This window comes from Sorex fumeus, unplaced genomic scaffold, assembly GCF_029834395.1.
Source record: "Sorex fumeus unplaced genomic scaffold, SorFum_2.1 ptg000024l, whole genome shotgun sequence".
NCBI lineage: Eukaryota > Metazoa > Chordata > Mammalia > Eulipotyphla > Soricidae > Sorex > Sorex fumeus.
Genome location: NW_026606081.1, coordinates 4,497,261 through 4,525,060, shown reverse-complemented (window position 1 = coordinate 4,525,060; position 27,800 = coordinate 4,497,261). Strand labels below are relative to the sequence as shown.

The 27,800-nt window shown below is 41.4% G+C and overlaps 1 protein-coding gene across 1 annotated transcript; it reads right to left on the bottom strand.

Moving 5' to 3' along the window:
• Positions 1–204: 204 nt before the first annotated feature.
• Positions 205–27,800, bottom strand: LOC130023542 (cytochrome P450 4V2). The gene is made up of 11 exons (XM_056114095.1): positions 27,527–27,800; positions 19,148–19,260; positions 17,749–17,834; positions 17,007–17,197; positions 16,272–16,341; positions 13,977–14,103; positions 11,193–11,369; positions 8,840–8,942; positions 4,371–4,505; positions 3,846–4,025; positions 205–1,442 (listed from the first exon to the last, which is right to left on the bottom strand). The coding sequence occupies exons 1-11, from the start codon at positions 27,738–27,740 to the stop codon at positions 1,270–1,272; spliced, it is 1,569 nt and encodes a 522-aa protein (XP_055970070.1). The 5' UTR covers positions 27,741–27,800; the 3' UTR covers positions 205–1,269.

Below are 27,800 nucleotides of genomic sequence, written 5' to 3'. Positions count from 1 at the left end.
TTGGTTCTTATTACTCCAAAATCCAGTAAACAGCCATATAAGGCACTGTAAAAGATTGGCTATTTCCAAGAGGAATTTCTCCAATAACACACTGATGTAAAGTGGGTAGGATGAAGAAGGTCACTTTCTCCTGATCCGCCTCTGCCACCTGGGGCCCAGGGTTACTGGGTTCTTGTCTCGCCTCGCAGAAAGGAATTTCAGGAGTACATGAGCAGCGAAATTACACAGTTTTTATTTGGAGGTTTTGAAGGGAAGGAGGGAAAGAAAGTGAGAGAGAGAGTGGGACATGGTCAAGAGAGAACCTGGGCTTCTCCAGGGGTGGAGAGAGCCCCTACATACCTCCCAGCATTAGACATGAAAGCATGAAAGGACACATCTCACGAGGGGAGATGCAGACAACACATGTGCTCAGGCATGGCATGTGCTCGGCCGCATGAGTGCAAGTAGCACATGGGCTCAGGCAGCATATGCGCACCTTCCTTTAGTCAAGGGTTTCTCCAACCTGCCCCCAAGTGGGGCATCTACCTAGGTCAAACCACCATCTACGGCGGTTACCAAGGAGGTTGGGAGTGGTGATGGTCTTCTTTGAAATTTCTTTCCTGGCCTTTTGTTTTTGCAGGAGCTTCTCCGGGTCTGTTGCTGTAGATGGGTGAGGGTCTTATCAGGCCTTTGTTCCTGGTTTTTCCTGTTTTCTTCTGAGGGTCTTATCAGGCTCTTGCAGCAACTTCAGGACTATTTATCCCCAGGAAATTTTGCCATTACCTTGGGAGGGGGTCTTCCCTCTTTCACTTTCATCAACATGACATATTTGTGATGCAGTAAAAATGAAATAAGAGCTTGAAGATTAAAGGCTACAGGGAAGTATGCATAAAATAAATTATATATTATAATATTAAGTTATTATAATAACAAGTTATATATTACCTACCTATATGTAATAAAAACAAGAGAAATGTCAGAGTAATTATTCTCATAGTTGATGTCATTAAAAATATAAGCTACTGAGATTAAAGGACTTAATACTATTTTTAAATTTGAATGTATACTTAAAGATTCATATAATTATTTCTGAAACAGCAGAAAAATTCTGAATATTAATATAGCCTTTGGGTCTGTCCACTAAAGTTTAATTTTCTGTGAATGTGTCTATTGAAAATCTTATTATGTGCTTACTAAAAGGTAAACATTAATTCACTCTACGTATAAATTATTGCAAAGCTTCTTTTTAGTAAAGACTTTTCATGATAAAGGCATAGCCCAATCACATAGCTAGGATTCATCTGTGTGTCTCTTCTTCAACTTGATCCAGATGCCATTCATTGGACGAAGAATCAGATCTCCTGCCAAACCAAGTTCTTCTCTCTTCTGGGAGGATTCTACCCAGAACTGCCTCAGGATGCAGGAAAGAATGGTCTTTTCTTCCATCATGGCAAATCTTTGACCTTCAAATTAACAAAAATACCCTCACTTCAGTTAGAAATATAACTCAAATATGAGAAATAATAGGTTTCAAGTGACCTACTATATATATATATATACATATATATATATATTGGTATTGTAGACCCTCAGATCATCAGAGTAACTTCGGATGTTTGTTAAAAACAAAGATTCTTGAAGACCCTTTCCTAATCATTGTGTCTGAGCAGCTAGGGAGGACCAGGGAGTCTGATTGTTACCAGTAGCCCCAGGTGTATTCAAAGCAATGTAGTGGTGGAAGTTTTACTTTAGTTTGCTTTCTTTCAGGGCCTTTAATTTACTGTAGAATCATCAAATACCATTCAGGCCCATCCATTAAATCTGCATCTTAATAATGTCCAAAATTATGTTAATAATAAAAGGATAAAAACATTGCTCTTAAATGTATTTATAATGCACGGTAATGTTGTTAAGTTCCTCAGCTGTCATGTTACTAGCATTCTTTCTTTTGCGTTGCAAAATGTAGTTCTTAAAAGCAACAAACATAAATAGCTGGTTAAACATAAGCTCATTCTAAATAAGTAAATGGAAATATACCCCCCTTTAATTACCATTTACATTTTAAAACTACATTGACATGGATCATGTTTCATATTATGGGCTGAATTCCATCTCCCCAGTCATACTGCTAACTCCTAGTACCTGAGGATGTGAATGTACCAGGAGATAGATACTCTAAGGAGGAAATTAAATCTAATTATTTTACACTTTGGACCGTAATTCAAACTGATGGAGTCTCAATAAAATCTCTGTGTTCTTAAAAGAACAGATAGGACACAAACACACACAGAGGAAAGATTGGTCAAGGTCTTTCCTTTCACCAGAGAAGATAAATCAAAGATACAGGGAGTAGACTACCCACAAATCCACAGGAAAATAGCCTCTGTCTAGGATTTTAGCCCTTACACTCCCATCCAGCCTCCTGTACTTTACGACGACAGCTCTAGGAAACTAATAGAGTAATATTTGAAAATAGTAAGATACATAAAATTGGGGAAAAAACCTAACTAATTTGGAGACTGTTTTAAATTACAAAGTAATTACTATAGATTGCAGGGGTAGAAAGATAGTACAATTGGTAGGGTGCTTGCCTTGCACATAACTGATGTCAGTTCAATCTCTGTCACCCCAACTGGTCCCTGGAGCCCCCCACTAGGCATAATGCCTAAATACAAAGCCAGGAATAAGCCCTGAGCACCACCAACTGTGGCCTCAAAACCAAAACAGACCAAAAAAGAATCCAAAATAAAATAATAATTTATTTTCAACGTGTAGCAATTTCTTTCTTTTACTATTCATTGTTTTTTGGTTCAGACCCTGCTCTGCTTACTCCTGGCTCTGTGCTCAGGGATCATTCTTGGCAGGGCTCAGGTGGCCAGGGATCAAACCCAGGTTGGCCATGTGCAGGACAAACCCTCTACCAACTATTTCACTCTGGCCCTGAATACTGAAAAAATTATTGTGAGAAAATTACTTCTATATTAGGAAGGGAGGAACAAATGTATGCATGAAGTCATGGGAGTATGGAAAAAGACAGGGATAAACAAAGCCATACCCAGGAGTTTAAATGACATGCCCAGCAGAGTGAAACCCAGACCAAATATGCAGTGTGAAGAAAACGTCACTGGAGTTGATGACACCCTGCAAAATCTGCACCTTTGTTACAACCCAGGGGAACAAGGGCAGGTGAGCTTTGAGTGACTGCAGACAACTCTAGATCATGATACCATCACTAAAATAACTAATATATCAGAACTCTTGCCTCCTTATCAAAATCACATCCAGGCACCATGGCAGTTTATCGTTGTCATAGCAAGTAATGACAGTGGCCCAATATGACCAGGAACTCAATTCCAGGTACTTCCCACCCATTTGGGAGGAGACTTAAGAGAGAACAAGAAAGATGTGAAGCCTGAAGCCTAAAAGGCAAAGCAGAAAACACTGTTGCTGTACCCTTGGCAGTGTCTTTGCTACTTACTCTTTCCCTTAAAAACTTAATTTTATCCCAGCTGGGTGCTAGCTTCCTTTATTTGTCTCCTCTACCTTTTAAATTAAAATTTTTGGGGGGGGGGGATTGAAGCTCAGCGATACTCAGGGGTTACTCCTGGCTCTGCACTCAGGAATTACTCGTGGCAGTGCTTGGGGGACCATACAGAATGCTGGGAATCGAACCTGGGTCGGCAGCATTCAAGGCAAACACCCTCCCCGCTGTGCTATCTATGGCACCAGCTCCAAAGTGCTTATTTTTGCATTTTCCGCTCACCGTGAAATCCAGCATAGGAATTAGGGACTAGGGTGGCTGTGAGTTCAGTTCCCTGGGCTTCTCCTACTTTATCAGTGGTTGAACCATTTTAATCAATACCAACCTATGCAGTTTCTTGGTCCAGCAGAGAAGGGCACATATGCATATGGATGGCGTCCTTGGGAATTCTCAGGAAAGAATCTTTCCGGCTTGAATTCCTCAGGGTCTGGGAAGAACCTTGGATCTCGATGCAGTGCATAGGTAAAGATAATTGCTTCAGAGTCTTTCACGATTTTGTAACCCGCTGTCAAGAAATAGTCAAGATGCCATGAGAATGGAGCATGACAGGCAGATATTCAGGACATCTATATCAGGCCACGGAGACAGCTCAGAGGGGCCGGAGCACATGCTTGAGATCCCGAGTCCAATCCCTGGTAATACATGTTCCTCCAAGCGTCACTAGGTGTGGTCCTGTGGTTTCTAGAGCAGCAGGTCCCTGGAAGAATCATACAGCCAGACCTACATGGGTCTACTGGAGAGGTGTCACTAGGAGTGGACCCTGGGTCCCTGGAGCAGTGCTTAGGAGTCCTCTCTTCCCACAAATATAAACATATGCTCTCCTTATCGTTTTATTCTGAGGAATACTTACCAATTTCACAATCTTCATTAAGACAACGAGCAAATAAAGGCACCGAAGGAAATAAGCGAAGAGTCTCCTTAATAACACATTCCATGTATTTAAGTTTCTTCAGGTCTTCTACTGTGACAGGACGGTCAGATGTCCCTGATTAAAAATAAACACATGAGATGACAGTGAAAAAGTAGTTGGGTCTGGAGGATGGGGTCCTCAAAGCAGATGAAACTAATTGAAAAGACCAATGTCTTTTTAAAAGAATTCTGAATATTATACAGAATAAAAAAAAATGAGACAGTTTTCCAAGTTAAGTGAACAGATACAGGTGTTTTTCTGTTTTTCTGTTTGTTTGTTTTGAATAGTTCCATTTATAGAAAGTACTCGAAGCAGGCAAATCTGTGGATTAGTGAAAGTAAATTTGTATTTGGGGCAGGGAAGAGGGATTGATGGGAACTAACTTATTAATCTTATTAATGGTATGAGATTTCCTTTTGGGTTTCAAAATGGAGATTTGAGATCAAGAAGGTTTGATCTCAAACCTCCTTCAGATGGAGGTTTGAGATCAAGCTAACATTTATGCTACAATGCAAAGCAGTACATTTATAGAACATTTTATGGTTAATTTTGTATTGTCAGAGAATCTTTCAGACATAAATCTTCTCTTGGTCATATTCCAGGTCTTTCCCCTCAGTATGGCCCCATAAATTCCCTTATCTCATATCAGAATATCAAGGCCTCACCAGTAGAGAGACAGAGTAAGAGGGAAATTGTCTGTCATAGAAACAGTGGGAGAGGTGGGGCAGGGTGTGGGCGAGGTATACTGGGTACATTGGTGGTAGAAAATGTGCACTGGTGGAAGGATAATTGTTCGATCATTGTATGACTGAAAATCAAACATGGAAGTTTTGCAACTCACTAGGAGTCTAGCCTACAGCAAATCTCTGGAGTAGCTGAAGGAAGAAAAAGAATAAAAGGAGGTAATTGAATATATTAATGAAGGATACAATGAAGTACAAAAGAAAAGCAGAGCACTCAAACCATTGTGGAGATTTTGAAAGTAGAAAAGAAATACAACAAATTCCATCATTTATCAGAGGAGGTTGAAATGATGACCAAAACCTCAAACTTAGCTGTAACATTTCCCAGTCATCTATAAGTCTGTGTTACTTGGGGAAGATAAAAAGGAATTGGGTAATCTCAGTAGAGTTTAAGTGACACATTTGCAAATATTAAATCCGTTTACAGAATAGAATTTTCTGATGGCAATCATCCACCCAAATTATAAGTTCTCTCCAAAGAAGTTGTTTAAAGTGATGATCCATCTTCAACATCTTAGAAGTCAAATGTAAATGTGTACAGGATTTGACAAAATGTCCAAGTCAGACCAGAATAAGCCATAGAAAAAGAAAGCAAAGATAAATGTTTACCTAGTGTTGCAAAGCAGCCTTATTAGCAAGCTAACATGTAACTTCAAACATTTTCCACTAAAGGTAGTCAGTGATAGAAGAGTAGTATACTTAACTTTCATCTAACCAAAGGAGGAAAATGAGCAAGAAAAAAAAAACAGAAGAACAAGCAAAAGTCACATCTTTAAAGCCCAGAAAGCACAAGCTAATGTGGCAGAATGTGAACGAATAGCACAGAGATGGCATCAGTGCTTTAAATACAGACTTCTGAGCCGAGCCAGAATACAGTGCAAACATAGGCAATCTGCAAGAAGGAGATGTGAAACAAAATTTAAATGTTTTAAAAATTTCTCATTTCCAAATGTTGAAGTATATACTTTCACATTCATCTTATATTTCAAATCAATCAGGGGTGGTTTGTGTGACCCTCAGCCACCAATAATAGTGCAAAGGGTAAGAAATGCCTGAGAACCAGATAACTTCCCCCCAGGCTTTTCTTTTTTCTAAGCCAGTATTATGAACGAACCACCCTTGTGTTCGACGTTACAAGATGGCAAGATTGCAAGATGATTGCAAGATGCCCTCCAGCAATTATTTTTCAAGAAAGTAGAAAAATAGAAGCTGGGATTCTTAAGACCTGGAAACTGCACCTGAAACTCAGTGAAATCTCGGGGGGAAGACAGTGGGGGGTAGGTGGGGGTGGGGGTGGAGAGAAAGAGGAGGGGGAAAGAGAGAGGAGGGACTTCTTTTTTAAGAGTGTAGGAGTTTGACGATTATATTGGTAAATTCAACGCATAAAGAGTGGAATCTTAATGCAAGAGGAGACACAGAAGAAGGAAAAATGAAAGACATACCAATCCCAGCTGACCAGTTATCTAAACCATCAGACACTTAGAAAGCCTCTCCAAGGGAAGGAGCAGGCTCTTGTCCAGTGTAGCTAAGCAGGCTATATTAAACTAAGAAACTTCTGCCCCTCTAAAGAAACAGTGACCAGAATATAAAGACAGTCTACAGAATGGGAAAGGATATTCACCCAATACCTTTCTGATAAGAGGTGAATATCAAGGATATACGAGGCACTGGTTGAACTCTGCACTGTAGCACTGTCCTCCCATTGTTTATCAATTTGTTCGAGCAGACACCAGTAACATCTAACAACCAATTGTTAACTTGTTGTTACTGTTTTTGGCATCTCGAATGCACTACGGAGAGCTGCTGTGTGGGCTGGATACTCTCGGTAGCTTGCCGGGATCTCTGAGAGGGGCAGAGGAATCAAACCCGGGTCGGCCATGTGCAAGGCAAATGGAGCTGTGCTATGGCCCGCTGTGCTATGGCTCCAACCCAGGTTGAACTCTACAAGAAGAAAACATCCAATCCCATCAGAAAATGGGGTAATGAAGTGAACAGAAATTCTCTCAAAGAAGAAATCTTAATGGCCAAAAGACACATGGAAAAATGTTCTTCATAACTAACCACCAGGGAGCTGCAGATCAAAACAACAATGAAATATCATCTCATACCACAAAGACTGGAAAACATCCAAAAGAACAAAAGCAACCCGTTTTGGCATGGATGTGGGAAGAAAGGGAGTCTACTTCACTGCTGGTGGGAATGTTGACTGGTTCAGCATTTTTGGAAAACAATATGGACGTTTCTCAAAAAACTAGAAATCAAGCTCCCATTTGACCCATCAATGCCACTTATGAGAGTCTATCCCAGAGGTGCAAAAATATAGTAGAAATGACATCTGCACTTGTATGCTTATTGTAGCATTATATACAATAGCTAGAATGTGGGAAAAAAAACCACGTGCCCGAGAACAGATGACTGGTTAAAGAAACTTTGGTACATATACACAATGGAATACTATGCAGCTGTTAGAAAAGATGAAATCATGAAATTTTCATGTAAGTGGATCAACATGAAGAGTATCATGCTAAGTGAAATGATCAGAGAGAGATGGACAGATATAGAATGACTGCACTCATTTGTGGAATATAAAGTAACAGAATGGGAGACTAACATCAAAGGATAATAGAGATAAGAGCAAGGAGGATCACTCCAAGGCTTGGAAGCCAGTCTCACATGCTGGGGGAAAAGGCAGCTGGGATAGAGAAGGGACCACTAAGTGAATGATGCTTGAAAGGCTCGCTCGGGATGGGAGATGCGTGCTGAAAGTAGACAATAGACCAAACATGATGGCCTCTTACTACCTGTATTGCAAACCATAACACCCAAAAGGAGAGAAAGAGTAAAAGGGAATGTGCCAGCCACAGAGACATGGGGGAGGTGACAGGAGGGTGGTGGAAGGGATACTGGGAACATTAGTGGAGGTGAATGGGCACTGATGGAGGGATGGGTACTCAATCATTGTATGATTGAAACATAATCACAAAAGTTTGTAAGTCTGTAACTGTATCTCACAGTGATTGATTAAAAAGTAAAAAATAAATTAAAAAAAAAAGACTGTCAGAGGAAAGTAACATGTTCCTAACTCTTCTCCCCTTTCTTCTTGCCTCTAAGATAAACCTGAGGTCTAGAACAACAAACAAGACCACAGTAAAGATGGGAAAGAGGTCAAAAGAAAAGAACACTTATATCCTCTGGGTACTATTTGCAGGATTTCTTATGTATAATACAAAGCTCTGTCCAATGGATAAACCCATCTTGCTTTCCTCTGTGACCAGGTGCAATCTCTTAGGGGGATAGAAACAATTTTCCATGACTGCTCTGACTAGCCCCCCCGCTCCCCTCTGCTCCAATAGCAGCTCTGCTTTCCTCTCAAGCTCACAGCTCACAACCTGGGACTTGAAGCCCTAGGTGCAAGTGTCTGCTTTGCTCCTATGCAGAGAGACCAGTAAGCAGAGTCACACTTACCCCTGCATCCCCAGCACCTGGCCGCCCGCAGTTACAGAGAGGCCATGAGCACATGCCTGTTAGTGATCAGGGGAAGTCTGGCAGAAGAGAAGGTGCTGGAAGGGATCCCACAGACCCTCCTGAACTTCCTACGGAGCAGAAGCAACACTAGCCTCGGGGACTTGGCTCCCACAGTGTAACTACTGAAGGGCCCAGACATACCAAATACTTCCTCCAGTTCCTGATCCACTTTTTTCTGCACTTCTGGATGCGTGCCCAACAGGTACAGGGACCAGTTTATTGCAGCTGCGGTGGTGTCATGGCCCTACAAACGGAAGAGCAGGGGGATAGCTTTAAAGTAGTGCCGTGTTGAGACTAGAGAACCTATTGTCAGTTCTCCCTGATTTTACAGGTGCAACGTGACTTTAGAACATGACCAATGAATTCTGTCCAGCATGTCCCCTTGGCGAGAAACAAAATTAACAATCCCTGCAAGATGACTCATGCTTTAGAGGAATTTTGGTGTTAAACAACATTTTGCTTATTTTGGGGGAAAAAAAGTGCTAATAAGGATATAGCCAAGGAACTGGGAGTTCTTGTGTGTGTGTGTGTGTGTGTGTGTGTGTGTGTGTGTCCATAAATGTGTGTGTGTGGATAGAGGGATATAGGTCAAATCAGAAGTATAGAGGTATAGAGGGACCACAAGGACACTTAGTTAGGATCCAAGAGGATGGGAGCATGAGCGTCAAGAACTGCATTTGAAATCAGAACTTTGTGCATGGGAAGCATGTGCTTTTCTACCCAGCCCCTCTACTGTTTAAGGAGAAAAAATAATCTGACTTTCCAGAGTCAACTTGCTACATTATTCCCTGCTTCTCCTGTTAAGATAGGTTCTACTTGCAGATGCTGATCACCATATATAAATAGGATCCCGAGTCAGAGTCAATACATCGCCAAGATAATAAATAGCCTCACTGAAGATGTACTTAGTTCAAGGAAAAATATCGGAGACTCTTCTAAAACTAAGAAGTTACAAAACTTATGGAAGCACTTGATTGAAGAGTCTGCCATTCCAAGATTTAGAGACCAGCGTCTGGGAGCTAGTTCAAGTGGTAGAGACATGTCAAACATGTATGATTGTCTGTGTTGCATCTCCACATTCATGCCCAAGCACTCCAGGGAGTATCCCAAGTGGCTCTGAGTATTACAAGGGCCTGAGAACCACATTGCCAGGCTGAGCGTTGAGCTGTCAAGCCCGCATCACCTAGACTGACCTTCCCAGGAATTTCTAGAAACTATTGGAATAGGGAAGGGTATAAACTTTCATGATTGAGGGCATGACAGGCTTGGTAGAAATAGCCAACCACCCAGCTTATGGAGAAAGCCAGACATTAGGGTAGAGATATGCGTGATACAATATTATTCATGCTCGGAAGGAAGATACTAGAATTTCAAAGAAATTTATAAGCTAAGCCCAAAATTATTAGGTTGGTTGTTTCCACAAAAGGGAGAGATTGCTGGTAGGAAATGAATGTTGTGTACATAACAAGGGGAGTGACTGTGCATGGGAGTGCGTGAATGTGCCTGGCTCCTGTTACTTTTTCTTTACTTGTAGTCCATATATTAGAGATTCATTCTCTGTCAAATGTAATGTGATCTGAATTACTCTGTATGTTTATTGTTTAGTTCGATAACTGAGAATCCCAGTAGAATCAAAGATGAGATATTCTGTATCTCGGTGCTGCTATCTTCATAGCTTGACTTGCTTGGCACAGTGGACAAATACTTTTCTCTTAGATCTGTCAAAGAAGGTGGAGGGAATATAGTCCTTTGGGTTTATTTATTTATTTATTTTGCTTTTTGGGTCACACTTGGCGATGCACAAGGTTTACTTTTGGATCATGCACTCAGGAATTACTCTTGGTGGTGCTCGGGGGACCATATGGGTTGCTGGGAACCAAACCTGGGTTGACCACACGCAAGGCAAATGCCCTACCTGCTGTGCTATCACTCCAGTCCCAAGTTCTTTGAGTTTAGAAGAATATCTGGGAGCATGAAGTGCTAAAAAACTGAGAGCAATTTCTGGCTCTCCTTATACTTGAAAAAGTCTATCCGATCCTAAGTTTTCTTGAGAGAAAAAATTATACATCCTATATATACTCAGCACCAGTCAAAATATTTTGTACTCATCAGGTAATCAGATTCATCAGATTCATAATTTATAATTTCTGGTTATGATAAACTAATGATTCTCACTGATATTAAGCTACTCAAAATCATATTTAAGATTTAAAATAATGATAAATGTTCTGGGGCTGGAGCGATAGCACAGCGAGTAAGGCATTTGCCTTGCACGCAGCCAACATGGCCGACACAGGTTCGATTCCCAGCATCCCATATGGTCCCCCGAGCACCGCCAGGAGCAATTCCTGAGTGCATGAGCCAGGAGTAACCCCTGAGCATCGCTGGGTGTGACCCAAAAAGCAAAAATAAATAAATAAATAAAATAATGATAAATGTTCTAAAAAGTATGTATTCATTTAATGATACCTGAAGATAACACTATATAAAATACCTCAAACATAAAGGTGTCCACTTCTTCTCGAATATCTTCATGACTTAGCTTGTTTCCTTCATCATCAGTTACATTTAAAAGCAAGTCAAGGAAAGCTTTGCGTTTTTTGCGGGGGCTGCTGTTCTCAGTTTTGCGTTCTTCCTCTCTCTGCATTGCTTTGACCCTTTCAGTGATGACCTAAATGATTTAAAATATGACATGCTTGTGTTTGGGATTTCACAGACCGATTAATCGACTCCCCCCCCCCCATGAAAAGATGCTTTATTACTTAACTGATTTGTGAACCCGCTCCTTTCCTTCTTTTTTTTTTCTTTTTGTGTCACACCCAGCGATACTCAGGGGTCACTCCTGACTCTGCACTCAGGAATTACCCCTGGTGGTGCTCAGGGGACCATATGTGATGCTGGTAATCGAACGTCTGCCACATGTAAGGCAAATGCCTTACCCGTTGTACTATCACTCCAACCCCTGAACCCTTTCCTATTCTTTTTACCTCAATTGGAACAGGCTCTTCTGGAAATACAGCAAAGCTTTCTCTTTACATGTTCAGGCATTATAGAATGGGAGTTTTGTAACAAAGTTAATGTCAGACAAATCCATAATTTTGAAGTGCTATTTCTGCAGTCTTCCCAGAAAGATAACAAAGCAGGAGTGTACTAGTTATGACCCAGGAGATTTAAAGGAACTAATGAGACAGAGTTTTAAGTGGTGAGACCAATTATAGGTCACTCTGAGCACATGTTGTGCAGAGAAAAGAACAATAAATCCGTTAGTCAGTTCAGCTGTGAGCCTGCCGGACCTCCTTCTTGAATTGCTCTTTCCTCAGGGGTTTCCTTAGAAAGGGGGCTGCCTCCCCTCCTCTGTGGGTTGCAACAGTACCAGAAGCAACTTCTCTGTAATGCTTCTCTGTGCATCTCTAACATTCACTATCCTCCTGCCACTGGGTTCTTGTTTTCCTCTCCATTTTCCACTAACATTTTATTGTCCTTGTATTCAATCTCTTTCACCTCTGACTCAAACAACGATCCACCTTGTCTTTGCTCACTGATACGTTTTTAAACTCTAGAAGACTGCTTGGCATTGGAAAAAAAACACTCACCAGATACTTGTGAATGAATGAAAGAATTCTCCATGAAATTAATTTGGGATACATTTCATTTGATTCTCCTAGCAGGAAAATGATCCAATCCAACAATAAGTGATCCATACACACAGATTCTATGTATTATTGAGCACAAAGTACCACATGTTCTTATATTCTTGGGGCATTCCTCATAGTCTGATACTCCGGATGATTTGTTTTCCTTTAAATTTTTTACTGAATCACCACGAATTACAAAGTTACAAAGGATTTCATGATTGAGTTACAGGTATACAGTTTTCCAATACCAATCATTTTGCCAATTTCCATGTCCCCTCCACCAGTGTCCCTAAACCTCACCTTCCTGACCTCCAACTCCTCTCCCTGTCTTCTTGAGAGCATACACTTTTTTTCTTTTTAGGCACTTTTGTTTGCAATACTTATAGGGTATCATACACATCCCTTATTCCTCCTTTAAGTACCCCAACAGGATAACATTTTCAATATTGAATCACCAATACTATAGTCTACCCAACTTGGAGTTCATAAATTACTGATTATAATGCAGAATCGATACCATGGGGGGCCTGGGGGACCAGAGACATGTGGTAGCTGGGATCTGCCCCAGGATCTCTGTGTGCCAATCTGGTGCTCTAGATCTTTGAGATATCTCCAAGCCCAATTCTTTTTTCTTTTAACATCAAAATCTGCTTATTAATAAAAGTTCATACCTATCTCACTTTTTGTAATGGTACGCCTATAGATAAGCTCTCCTATCAGACTAAACAACCCTCTTTAGAGTAGAAGCACACATACAAACATTGCATACTGGGTTCAGTGTTTGGCCTCTAGAAAAAGATTTAATGTTTGCTGAACCTAATTTAAATTTAAATATGCCTCACTTTTGTCCATTATTATCTATTTGTTGTTTGTTTAAATGCCACATCTGGTTGTGCTCTGGGATTATTCCTGTCTCATCTTTCAGGTATCCTCCTGGCAGTGCTTATGGGACAGCCTGAAGAACTCAGGGAACCTCATGTGGTTAAAATGGGATAAAATGTGGGACAGTCACAGGCAAGGCAAGCACCTGACCTGCTGGAATATCTCTACCTCTCCGATCCCCATTATATTTTTATCTCAATGCTTATCTTATCAAAGACAATTTTCATGGCTCTATACTGTGTATGTCAACAAAGCATAAAAGTCATGATACATAGATATTCTTACGTAGTGGCTAGTGGAACAATGTACTTCAAATGTACTTTATGCCACCAATTTAAGATTATAATAAATAATTTAGAGTTGTGAGTATTTTACTACGATGGGAAATTAGAGATTTATGGGCTGGAGATACAGTACAGCAGGTAAGGGGCTTGTCTTGCATGCAGCTGACCCAGGTTGGATCACCAGCACCACAGACATATGGTCCCCCAAGGGGTGATTCCTGAAGGCAGATCAAAGACTAAGCCCTGAGCCTCCAAATAAACAAACAAAATTACAGATACATATGAGGTGAGAGAAATAGGTCAAAGCACATACTGTGCCTGCAGGAGGCCCAAGTTCACTCCCTGGCACCGCATGGTCATCGTAGCACTGCTGGGAAAAACTCCTGAGCACTAAGCCCGGAGGATTTCTTGTAAGCACTGCTGAGCACAGTCCAAAAGAGACAAACAAAAAAGAAGTAAGCAGAATTAGAAACTTACACTGTTGGTAAAATCATGCAAGACCTTTAGGCTCCTTTTGTGTTCCCATCCTTTCTTAAACAAAAGGAATAGAGTATCACTCCACAGCCAAGGCATCTTCATTCTTTGAAGTGCTATGTCACTCATACTACATAGAAGATGGAAAAATAGATTGGTGAGGTGGCTAACATATTTCTTTTTAGTGGGGGAGGGGCCCTTCAAAGCAATGCTCAGGAATCTGGGTGCCACTTTCCGGTGATCTCTGGACAGTCACTGGTTTGGTGCTGAAGCCTGAGAGTGTCTTGTACAGCCCTTACATTGGCAGGCATTACCTGGTGCCACTAGGAAAGCTCTGGGTTCTCCAGTGTCATACCCGCCGGTGCTTAAGGAGCCTCCAGGAGTGCACCCAGAGATGCTTGGGGGGATAGAGTAGTGCCAGTGATTGAGCTGGGGTTGACCACACGCAAGGCCTGAACCCCTGTACAATTTCTTCTGCCCTCTTTCTTGAGCACCTACTTCATGAGAGGTCTTAAAGAACATTAATAAGATAATGAAAACTCACAGGCTACAATGGGATCAGTGTTTCATGCTCATCAATCCAGCTTGGTATTTGGTAAAACTTAAAAAGTTAATCATTTCAGGGCTAGAGCAATAGCACAGAGGCTAGGGCGTTTGCCTTGCATGAGACCGACCCGGATTCGATTCCCAGCATCCCATATGGTCCCCTGAGCACCACCAGGAGTGATTCCTGAATGAAGAGCCAGGAGGAACCCCTGTGCATTGCTGGGTGTGACCCAAAAAGCAAAAAAAAAAAAAGCCATTTCTTTAGAGGAAGGAAAAGTAGAGAAATAATATTAGTCTTGATAGATAATCATCTTATCTCTGCATATTTTTCCTGACAATTTCACATTCTAAGGCTCTATGGGGCTCTTATGATAAAATCTGCCTCCTGTCAATGACCAGTTATTGGCTTGATCACTCCTCTGGAATAAGAAACAAAAGTTACTGCCCTCTTCTACAGAAAGTGCCCCCAGCACATCACTTACCGTTTCCATCAATGGAGCTAGGGCACCCTTACCTGGACCATACCATGGTTTTCTTCTCCAATATCAAATTTATCTTTGCAAAGTATTTACTATCACTTATAAGTGTATATTTTGTTCAGTGCTTGTTCCCTATATTGTTCTCTTGTATGTGCCACAATAAAACGAATCAGTTCCTTGCATAATGGATAACAAACTAAAGATGCCCAATAAATATTTTAAGCAGTGAAATGAGCAGTGGGTTTACTGAGGTAGCCAATCAATTTCTGACCCTGTTTCTGGTTAGTTGAATAAGAGCAAGTAGTTTGAGACTCAAAAGGCTTGGCTTGCTCTTCAAGGCTGTGTTTCCCCTCAAACAAGTATCTCACGTGCTTGCTTGCTTCCACTTCGGAGAAATTTGTTTCTCTCTTGGATACATTTCCTCTCTTTTTGTTCTTGCACATTTCTCTAGGCAAGTTTTATTCGATAAAAACTACCTTGATTCTCTAAAAATATAATAAAGTTTAAAAGAAAAATAACTTTAAAATAATATAGAGAGAATAACAAAAATGCAGCTGGAATAAAGGCTACATGGATGAAGCAATAATAGCCATAACTATCATTTATATAGAATTTTCTAGCTTTTATTATTAAAAATGTATACTTAGCAGTTACACTACAAAAATATTTTAATAGTTTTGGTGCTGGAGTGATAGTACAGAGCCTAGGGCGTTTGCCTTGCACACAGCCGAACTGGGTTAGATTCCCAGCATCCCATATGGTCCCCTGAGCACCACCAGGAATAATTCCTGAGTGGAGAGCCAGGATTAATCCCTGTGCATTGCAGGATGTGACCCAAAAAGCAAAAAAAATTAATATTTTGATACATTATTCCATGGCAGAACCTGGAAGTTACCCATGGCATATTAGTATGCCCAAAACAGTAACAATAACGGCCCTCCCTTAGTTTTTTTGGATGGAGCAGACACCATTGGGCTACACTAGCATGTGACAGGGACAAATAGAGACATTACTGGAGCCTGCTTGAGCAAATAGATGAACAACAGGATGACAGTGCTACAATGATACATTATTATTTCAAATTAAGCATAATATCAATCAGTCACATTTTCCCAGTCTTCCTCTGTTGTTGAAATGATATTAAAACATTGGGCTAATTTTTACTGTAGCTTCAGTTTTTTAACTTGAAAGACACACAGACACACACACAATGAAACTATTTTTAAGCTCTCATTAGTAATGTTTATAAAATAAACAAAAGAAATCTGTTTACCTATAAACTGCTCGAACATACTCAGAATCTTCATTCCACTGAGCACCAATATTCTTCCCCATTGCTGTTTCTGTAAAACATTGTAAGAAACCATCATTCAGCTCAGCACATTTCATTTCTTCTGTTTATCCTCTAAGGGACAACATCTGGGAAGAGAAATACATGCCTTTCTGTTCTAATGAATTTTGGGTGTGTTCTTTCCCCCCTTCTGCTCTGCTCCTGGGCCTCCTGCTTCTCCTCTCTCTCCTGCCATTCTTCCCTTTCTCCTTCCTGGCATGTTGGCTTTTTCCTCTTCTTCAGGAACCAGGGAACGGCTGATGCTTCTCAGGCAATTTGTTCAGCAATAGAACTTCTGGAAGCGCCCAGTGTCCTAACAGCCCCTCCACTGGCCTTCCCAGGGCCCGCTACTATTCATTTGGGCCATTTCTTCTTTATAGGCCAACAGTAGGAAGCAATCATTTTTTAAAATTTATTTTATTGAATCACTGTAAGATAGACCGTCACAAAGCTGTTCATGAATAGGTTCAGTCATACGATATTCCAATACCCATCCCTCCACCGGTGTAATTTCCCAACAACAGTGTCCCCAGTTTCTCTCACACCTCTGTAAAACACCTCTCACCCCACCTATGTCTCTATGGCAAACACCTCTCTCTCTCTCTCTCTCTCTCTCTCTCTCTCTCTCTCTCTCTCTCTCTCCCTGTCATATTAGAGGTAGCAATAATTGAGACGTACCACAGATGATATCTAAGGCACAAAGAGTGATGTAGAAAAAGCAGTCAAATTCTTTCTGGTTAACATGTTTTTCGAGCTTCTTAACCAGTATCTTGGATTGTTCATTCATGACGTCTAAGAAGTCCTCCAGAATTGTAAAGTGGAACGTTGGAGTTAACATTTTCCTCCTGGAGCGCCACTTGCTCCCAGTACTAGAAATACCAAGGATGGTGACAGATAACATAGAAGCAACAACCCAAAACAAAGCATAAATATAAGGGATATCAACAACATTTTCCTAAAACAGATGGGCTACGTATTCTTAAATGTTTTGCCAAAATCTCCAAAGAGCTAAAAGAGGTAAATATTTTTTTTTGCCTTTTTTTTGGGGGGGTGGTCACACCTGGCAATGCACAGGGGTTACTCCTGGCTCTGCACTCAGGAGTTACTCCTGGCGGTGCTCAGGGGACCATATGGGATGCTGGGAATTGAACCTGGGTCGGCCGTGTGCAAGGCAAACGCCCTACCCGCTATGCTATCTCTCCAGCCCCAAAAGAGGTAAATATTTTGAATACTCCTTTATATTATGAATGTTGAAGAAAGCTATCATAAAATTACAAATTTTAAGAATGTTTCTAAACTTCTAAGCTATACATGTAAATGTTAGATTTTCTTCACCCCTCCCCCCCATTTCCATTATCACTTAAATAAATTACCCCTGGAGGCACTGCTTTACAAGACAGCCTTCCACATGGCCACTTACCTTGTAAGGAGTCCAAGGCCAAGCCATGGTTTTAGAAACCTGTACATATAGGACTTATCGATTTGCTTTGAACTACTTAAAATTGTCTAGGAAAAAGAAAAAAAAACATTTTAAAGACGCATTAGAGACATCAGAACAATTTCAACTTTTTCAACAATTTCAGAACACAGCAGCTTTTTAAAATAACATCTTATAACCCTTATTTGTTTGTGATTCATTTTCATTCCTGTCTCTCAACAAAAGTCAAGTAGAGATTTGAATGTAAAACTGTCATTCAATATTGGGCACTTAATGGAGTAGAGAGAGATGAAAATATCCAAGAAGATTCACGGTTCCTATATGAACTACAAAAAAAAAAGTGGTATCATTTTTTAAGCCAGGGGACAGCTCGAGAAAATGAGGCAGTGAATACAGAGGAGCACATTTATGGAGACCGAAAAAATGAGTCCATATTCAGGTATGTTGCCTTGGAGACATTCAGCTTTCCATGATCTGATAGCAGGTAGGGGTTCAGAATTCACTCATGAGCTAGAAAACTCATGGAGTGTCTCGACAATTAGAAGTAAAAAATATGAACACTTAGTTCTGACCATTAAGTGTGTCCATGGTTCTTGCTCTTGCCCATGTCCTCTGGACAACTCTTTATATGAGGAAGCGGTTGAACCTTCACTATATTCTCTGAACCAAGACTCTAAGGGATGGTACAAGAAAAACTCCAACACTGTCACCATAATACCTCTAAAAGACAAATCCCAGCACCTCTCCCAAGGAATTTTTGTTTTTAACTTTGTTATATGAAAAGACCTACTAACTCCATTTTTTTTCCTCCCGGGCATAAACCTCTTTTTCATCAAACCCAAGGTAACTACACATTCCTCCACATTCTACTAAAAATAACATGCCTTTTACATTTGACACTTATTTTCAACAGCATGGATTAGCCATATCTGCTCTCTGTCAATATCGTTTCCATTTTCAAAAAACTGATTTGGAAGAATAATTTTTTAGACTCTGGGTACCCTGAGGCAAACACTCATATTTTATTAGTGTTTTGTTTTCACAACCTTAAATCAGTGCCTGACAGGTCACAAGTGCGTTCCTTGCGTAACAACCTATCCTTGTGCCCACTTGCAATGCAAGGGAAACACGTATTTGTTTCTGACCATAAACGTGAGAGAGAGCTATTAGACGACACTCCCCAGGATGCAGAGAGCACCAAGCAGCCATTATCTGGCCCCAGAGGGGCCTCCAGTGTTTACAGGACTGCTCAAGACAGATGCTGACTGTCATCATGAGACACAAGTTGCACAACACAAGTTGCACTACACACTAGTGCTACATTAATTCAGTGCAGTTCCAGCAGACAGCGGGACTTTGATCCTAGTTACTGCAGACTCACCTCCACATTTTCTGCTTTGTAAAGGACTACCAATGGCACTGGCCCAAGCCAGAGTTTTATCAGTGGCATTTGTCGGTATTCTTCAGAATAAGTAATTAGCTGCTGAAAAAATTCTGAAGAAAAAAAAAGCTTAAATTAAAAACCTGAATCAGTAAATACTTCCTTTCTAACTCAATAAATATAAGAAATTTATAACATGTTCCTTATTTTTATAATATGACTTGGGGGGTTAAACCTGCTTGTTTAAGTTTAGAAAGTAAACAAACGCCCACCCACATGTCTCTCAATGTATAGTAAACCACAAGTCTCAATAAACTGCTCTAATGATTGAATCATGTACACAGTAGCACTGTCCTCCTGTTGTTCATCGATTTGCTCGAGCGGGTCCAGTAACATCTTCATCATGAGACTTGTTGTTACTGTTACTTCGATATACTGACGCATATCGAATATGTCATGGGTAGCTTGCCTGGCTTTGCCGTGTGGGTGAGATACTCTTGGTGGCTTGCCGGGATCCCTGAGAGGGGTGGAGGAATTGAACTCGGGTTGGCCAGGTTGGCCGGTTGCAAGGCGAACGCCCTACCAGCTGTGCTATCGCTCCAGCTCTATTGAATCATGAGGATGATAAAATTTTTGGTCATATTTTGTTTGGAGAGGGCTCCCATATGATGCTTAAGGGGTCCAGGGCCACTCCTGGTGAATCAGAGACAGCTGGACCAGGAGGATGTATATCCTCAACTGCTCTGTTTCCAGACCAGAAGGACCATCCTGGCAGTAACTTGGGGTCTTCTTCAGGGCTGTATTCTGTGATTCTCAGTATTTAGGTGACCCTGTGGGACCATCTCTATGATCTTTTTGGTGCTTGGTCCCATCATTTAATTGTGAATGTTAAAAAAAATTGTGAATGTCATAATAACATGGCAAATTGTGAAATGCCAAACTTCACATGTTCCTGTAAAGACACTTAGATGGTGACTCTTGAAGTGTGTTTACAAAGAGGAGAGGGACACTGGGGTTATGGGTGGTAGGAAAAAAAACACTGGTGGAGGGATGGGTGTTGGATCATTGTATGACTGAAACCTGTTCATCAACAGCTTTTTTTACTGTGCATCTCAGTTTAAAAATTATATTTTTAAAAAAGAACCAAATAAGACTTTTGGTGTCTACATTTGTTTCCAGTGGGGCTACCCGGCAGAGCTGATCAGAGTCAGAATCTGAGGGTGTGGGGGAAGATATGCCCAGCTGGGTGGGATGGGTATGCAGTGCTGCAGATACTCTGTCTAGCAGTGCTAGAAACCACAAGCCCACAGCTATACATGCAGTGCTCAGAGGACCATGTGGACCAGGCTTCCAACCCAAGACCTCTGCGTCTGAACCCTTTGAGATATCTCCTAGCATCTTCCCCACCCCACCCCATTAACTTTCTTTAGATGGGCTCATGCAGCCTTTTGATAGAAAGAAAACATAAGAATCCTTCCAACCTTCTCAAGGTCTGCTATAAACTTTTTCTCTTTCTGAAAAGCTGTGCTCTTGTTGGCTCCATCTCATATCACTGATGTACTACTTAAGCATCATCTTAAATGTGATTTTTCTTCAATGTCTCTAAAGATCACGATCACGACCATCCTGTTGTTCGTCGATTGCCTTAGGCAGATCCCAGTAACGTCTCCTTCGTCCTAGCCCTGAGATTTTTTTAAAAGTGCCATATTCAAGGCTCTTTCAGGGTTAGGAGAATGAGACCCATCATTGTTACTGGTATTTGGCATATTGGGTACGCCACGGGGAGTTTGCCAGACTCTGCCGTGTGGGCAGGTTACATTCGGTAGCCTGCCAGTGTGTCCAAAGTAGGAATAAGATAATAAGATGTCTCTAAAGAATACAAACCAAATATTTTGGTAACGTGGCCTTCCAGTTTGACTCCCAATATCATCTTTGTACTAACATCCACACCTCAGTTTCTGGAAATCTTTTGCCAATAAAATTAATAAGTATCTTCTTAAAAGTTATTGATTTTAAGGAGCTGGAGCAATAGCACAGCAGGTAGGGCATTTTCCTTGCACGCGTCCAACCCAGGTTTGATTCCCAGCATCCCATATGGTCCCCTGAGCGCCACCAGGGGTAATTCCTGAGTGCAGAGCCATGAGTAAGCCCTGTGTATTGTTGGGTGTGACCCAAAAAGCAAAAAAAAAAGTTATTGATTTTAGGGTTGAATCAGGGAAAACATAAGATAAATGAAATGGATTATGGTGTCAGAAGATATGAAGGTGCTCAAAAATTCTGGCTATGTTGAAAAATCAAGAAGCCAATCTGAAAGTTTGCCAAATAGCTGAAATAGTGAAATAAAACAAATAACATAATATTTTATATGTCACAGATCGTTATATATAGAATAAAGCAAACATACATGTATTTATACGAATATGCAGGCATATTTTTGTACCTTTGTACCTATATGCATACATATACACATCAATGCTAAGGGGAAAACTCTTCCTTACAGAAATATTCTAGTTTCTGTGCAAAGAAGAAATCTAGGAAATACACAATTATAGTTTTGGAATGACAACAGCAAAAATGTTAGACAAGACCCACTGGAGAATGAACAATACTGGGTGCTAGAGGAATGAAAAGGAATGGGTAATGCATCTAACTATTTATATGATTTATCTGTATTGTTTGGGCTGGAGCGATAGCACAGCGGGTAGGGCGTTTGCCTTGCACATGGCTGACTGGAGTTTGATTCCTCTGCCCCTCTCAGAGAGCCCAGCAAGCTGCCAAGAGTGTCCCACCCTCGCGGCAAAGGATGGCAAGCTACTTGTGGCATATTCAATATGCCAAAACCAGTAACAAGAAGTCTCACAATGGAGACGCTACTGGTGCCTGCTCCAGCAAACCAATGAACAACAGGACAACAGTGCTACAGTACAGTGCTATCTGCATTGTTCAGTTGCAAAGGGAAAGAGTAACTTTAGAGTGAAATGACCAACACACACCACTTTAATCAAGAGACCGAGGTTAACAAAAGCTCCACCAGTGTATAGCTCTACCATGTACTGAGTCTGAGTGGGACACAGTGTAGCTCATATGGTGTTCTTGTCAAAGATGATTAGTTACTATCTAGACAGGAGAAAGTAACAGACAACTGCATATTGAAACAGATTCTACAAAACACCTGACCAGTACTCCACAGACCTTTTATAACCATAAAAGATATTGAAAGATTGAGAGAAAAAAAACACAACTGATGAAACTAAGGGAACACAGTTACTCAAACCCACATGTGATCTTGGATTGAGTCCTAGAACAGAAAAAGTTCACTACTGGGGAAAGTTTTGAAATTCAAATAAAGCATGCACTTTGGTATTATTTTTTAATAAGTACTAATTTCTGCATTTTGGTATTTATGCCAGTGGTATAAAGCAGTAGAAAAATCTGGTTGACATGTAGAAATGCTCATTATCATTCCAACTTTTCTTAACATTTAAAGTTATTTCAAAGTAACAAAATGTTAAAATAAAGAAGGCAGCTTAGTTTAGTTTTCTGAAACTTGATATAAGAAGTAAGCTGAAGGAATATTTTTAAAGAAATGTTGTGGGTGATGAAGCCAGGTCACATATAAATATGTTAAAAAAAATTGGCCTATGTTCATATTTTCTTTAATGTAGGGGGGAATTTACAATGTAGATCTATGTGCAGGTGGAACTAGATTTGGAAATGTGACAAAATATGAAAGAGCTGTCATAATAAATACAAGAAAAAGTCATTGAGCTAATTAGAATTACTCAGTAACCTTGAGGGCAATCTAGAGATAGATAAGAAATTTTATAATCATGTCAATCAGTCTCCTATCCTATACTCAAAACTGGATATGAGTATGATGTGATTACCAGCTTTCTGTAGGCACAGAATAAGCACATTCATGGGGCTCAGACCCTCCTCTCAGTAACTAAACATCATTGCAGAGGTCACTTCTGTAATAATTCACACTACTGTAGAGAATAAAGTGATTTATTTGAACTTAACAAAAGTTTAAGGTGCCGGAGACATACTCCAGTGGATAGGGCACTTGCCTTGTGCTCAGCAGACCCGGGTTTGATCCCCAGCACCTGATCTACTTCCTCAGGCCCTATAAGAGAGATCATTGTACACAGAACCCGGGAGTAAACCCTGAGCACCTCTGGGTGTGGCCTGTGAGAAAATCAATAAAAGAGAAGATTAAGCCTGAGGAATTACTGATTCTGACTAAGAGGTCTAGGAAATACAATGAGGCAGATGGCATGGGATCATTAAAGGATGAATTTGTAAAAAGGGAAAAAGGGAAGTGGGGCTGAGAAAGAGAATGGGGGCCAAGCAGTGACACAAGCAGCAGAGCCAAGGCACAGGGCCTGCCTGATTATCCCCTGAGGTTCAGTGCAAATATAGGGCCAGGGGCGATAGCACTGGGAGATGAGACTTGACTGTCGAGGGACCATATGTGTTGTCTTTTAAGGGCTCTAAGAGCAGCTGCAAGTTTCTGAAGTGCACCCACAGGATGGGACTTGTACTTTAGGACAGTTAACACTAAACCTATAAGACCTGTAGCACTGGAGCACTGTCCTCCCATTTTCCATGGATTTGCTTGAGAGGGCACCAGTAACATCTCCATTGTGAGACTTGTTGTTACTGTGTTTGGCATATCGAAGACATCACGGGTATCTTGCTAGGCTTTGCTGTGCGGGTGGGATACTCTCGGTAGCTTGCCAGGCTCTCTGAGAGGGTTGGAGGAATCAAACCCAGGTCAGCCGTGTGCAAGGCAAACTCCCTACCCACTATGCTATCACTCCAGCCCATAAGACCTGTAAGCTCCTGGATAAGATGGAACCGCAGAGAGCTTCTGAGCTGCTAAAAATTATAAGGTTCCGAGCAGCAGGTGAAGGCTCTCACCTGGCTTTACAATTGTACATGGCCCCAGTATTGGGTTGGGGAAATATGGCCATGAATCCCAACTACAGCATCAAAGTTCTGTGCGGAAGATGGGAATGAACACTTTTTTGTGTCACTATCCATGTGATCTCAGTCTGAAGAAGGCAGCAGGGCATTAAGAGAAGCCAAAGTAGTGACACCCTTGCCTCTGTTAGGTAGAGCGCCATTCATTTGTCATTGTTTCTATCATTGCATGGGTGGGGAAATTGTTCCCACTTAACTTTCTCACTCAGTATCACAGAGCTGGACAACAGTATACCTGGCTTTGTACCCAAGGCAACCAGAACACAGAACAAGCCTCCTTACCCATTAGGCAACACTGCTTCCTATGTGCTTCCAAACTAAACAATTGTTGAAATTGGGGTGGAAACAGCTGGATCAAATCTCAGTGACAAAACATGGCGCTTCTAAGTGATATACTGCCTCCCCTTAGTCTGTCTGACAGAAGAGACATGGAAATCTGAATCTGGGGTTTAAAGTTACCAATCAAGTCTAACACTGAGAGTAAGGTGGTCAAGGTAGATCTTGGCATAATGAACCAGAAAGGCAAGAAGTCAGAGTTGGAGAGGCCGATGGGAAGTCAGCTCTACGAATCCATTTGTGAGTGCTGACTAGAACTTAAGCCATAGTCGCTGTATGAAAAGGTACAGCCTGCTGTAGAAGAAAGCAGTGGCAGATAGCTCAGGGGACTCTTTGAGGTAGCTCAGAGTGCTTGCCTTGAATATATTAGCATGAGGTTGGATTCTTGCACCACAGTGTAAAACAAAATATGACACAAAATAACAAAGTACACTGATTCGCCAGTGCAGTTCCTGGTAACAAAGGAGTGAGAGCAGGAGTGGGATAAGTGATTTAAAATAGGGAATGTATCTAGATTATTTGGATAGCCATAACTTTGCTAAATTCGGTGCTTAGCAAGTCATTAATGAAAGCTTCTGATGGTTAAGGAACTTATTATAAATAAGTTCTAAAAGTAATCTGGACTGTATGTACTCAATAATATTTAAAATTACCTTGTAATATAGTTGCTTTTACAAGTAAAGGACAAATAACTGTAACTTAACTGTGAACAACATTTCAAAGTTGGACAATTTGGTTGTAAGATGAAACTAAGCACAGAGTTGCCTGATGTACAAATCCAGTGCTTGTTGATGGATTGCAAAGTCCCTTTGAGAAGACAATACATTTTCATCCTCTTCATCTGAAAAGTAACGCTCAGAATTTATTTTGAAGTAAGTCTTAAGCACTGGCAATTTCAATGGTAAAATTATCCTCCAGTGTAACTAGAAGGCATCATACTAAGTGAAATAAGCCAGCAGGAGAAGAATAAATGCTGATTATCTCACTCATCTGTGGAACACAGAGCAACAATATAGAGGAATGAACAATAACAAACGAGGACAAACCTTTGACCTTTACTCACAGCGGAATATCAAGCAATGGGGGTAGGGGCGATGTGGAATGAAGAATTGGACTCAAGGTGACATAAGAGCAGAAGTGGATGGTCTGGGCACTTGGGTGGGATAAAGGTGCAGTCCTTGCCACCAAAACCATGAATATTAGCATGATTATAATCATGTCACCTAAATGATAGCAAAAATTATTAAGTGCAAATAAGCACTCCTTAATTTTCATAAATAAAGTCTATTTGAAGATGATTCCTAAGATAATACATTTCTATGATTAAAAATATACTTTATCCCGCTAAAATTATGAGGAGGGGGCATTGGGTGGGGAGGTCTCTGTTGGAGATCTGGCAGTTACACTCCAAACCCAGCAGCACTGCCGATTGGGATCTCAGGCCCCACAAGTGAAGTGTGGGGTCTCCTGACTTGGAACCACCATGACCAAGTATGTGAATCTCCATCCCTAGCCTCATCATTATCGTAACAACAAAGGGAAGATTAAAAAAAATAAGAATACAATGAGTATGGTGAGATTCTTGAAGCTCTGGGGGAACAGAATTTTTTATATATTTTATAATATATAAAATTATATCTAAATTTTATATTATAAATTTATATATACATTTTATATATATTTTAAAGGACAGAGTCTTAGGGAAAAAAGGGTGGTAGTTTGCCCTTACTATTCACTAAGATGTTTTTTAATGCAATTCTTCTTTTCTATCTAAATGTGCTATTGGATCACTGATAGGTTGGACAGATGTTTGATTGTTCAAGGTTTGTTTGATTTCTTCTTTAAGTAAACATCCTCCCTATCTCGGAGCACACTCCCATAGAACCTCCTCATATTCCCATGAATAGGACATGACATCATTGTATTTACTTGGGGAAACATAATAATTCCAGCTTTGGAATTAATGATGAGCATGTTAATGACTGCTAACAAATTGTGGATGGACAGAGATCAATTTAAACTTGGAGTCAGTTTGCCATTTTGAGCATTTCTTCTTCTTCTTCTTCTTCTTCTTCTTCTTCTTCTTCTTCTTCTTCTTCTTCTTCTTCTTCTTCTTCTTCTTTTTTCTTCTTTCTTTTTTTTCTTTGCATCTCTCTGCCTACTCATGGAGAGGATATGCTAAAACCTCACTCATCTCCCTGATGGGGGGTTGTAAAACCAGGTACTTTCGAGAGGTATCTAACAAAGTGATTTCCCATCAACACACTGTAATATAAACCTGCGTATATATTACAGATAATAGTCTACTCCAGTTAAAAACAAACACAAATAAAAGGTCTCCGATGAAGTGGTGGAAACTTGTTATGGACGGTTGCCCAAGGCAGCCTGGCTATGAATGCCTGTTATATAACTTCCCTAAAAGTGTTTAAATAAGAAAGTCAAGAGGTCATTTAAGTTGCAGACTAGTGTCCTCATCCACAGGCCAGGAGAGGAGTCTTAAAGCGATCTTCAGCAGGAGAGGGAGGGAGAGAGGGAAAGAGGAAGGGGGGGAAAGAGGGAAGGAGGAGGGGAGAAGGGAGAGGGCGGGACACGTGTTGTATGTGGGGAGGGACAGAGAGAAACAAAAACTTGTAGGGAGGGAGGAGAGAGAAAAAAAAAAACTAAATGGGCTGTTTTGTGGAGAGAAGAAGAGGGAGGGGAGGAAGGAAGAGCCACTATGGGGAGAGAGAACAGAACCAAGAGAGAGAAACTGACTTTCCTAGCTCGAGGAAGGACCCGGCAGAGAGAGAAAACAAACTTTTTGCTGTTTTGTAGAGAGAGGGAGCGAGAGGAGGGAGGAAGGAGAGAGAGCGCCGAGAGTCGAGCTGGCCCCTGGCCAGCATCTCCCCTTGGGCAGAGAGAGCCTGGGGCAGCCAGCCCTTCGGAGTTGCCGGACAGCAGCGGTCAAGGAAGAGACAGAGCCGCGTGGCCTCGGCGTCCCCGGGCCCAGAGCGCTCCTAGGCGGCCAGGGCGACGCAGCCTTGTCCGGGTGGCCCGGGCCCCCGCGGGGCCCCTTACCCCTGGGGTCCGGCTTCATCACCAGCGCGTGTCCCACCAAGGGCAGGGCGCCCGAGACCGTGGGCACGACCCGCAGCCGCAGCCAGTTCCGCGAGTAGAAGGTCACCGCGCGCAGGAGGTTGAGCAGCAGCGAGAAGGCGCCCAGCACCGCGGCGCCCAGCGCGCTCCAGAGCAGCAGCTTCTGCCCGACGGGCACCAGCCAGAGCAGGGGCATCGCGGCGGGCGGGCGGCGGGGGCGCGGGCGCTAGGGAGCTGGTGCCCGGAGGAGCTCGGG

Coding starts and splice junctions, on each gene's coding strand:
- LOC130023542 (XM_056114095.1), bottom strand. CDS start 27,740: ATGCCCCTGCTCTGGCTGGTGCCCGTCGGGCAGAAGCTGCTGCTCTGG. Junction 17,835..19,147: donor ACAAAGCAGAAAATGTGGAG/GTGAGTCTGCAG, acceptor TCTTTTTCCTAG/ACAATTTTAAGTAGTTCAAA. Junction 4,506..8,839: donor GGAACTGGAGGAAGTATTTG/GTATGTCTGGGC, acceptor ATTTTTAATCAG/GGACATCTGACCGTCCTGTC.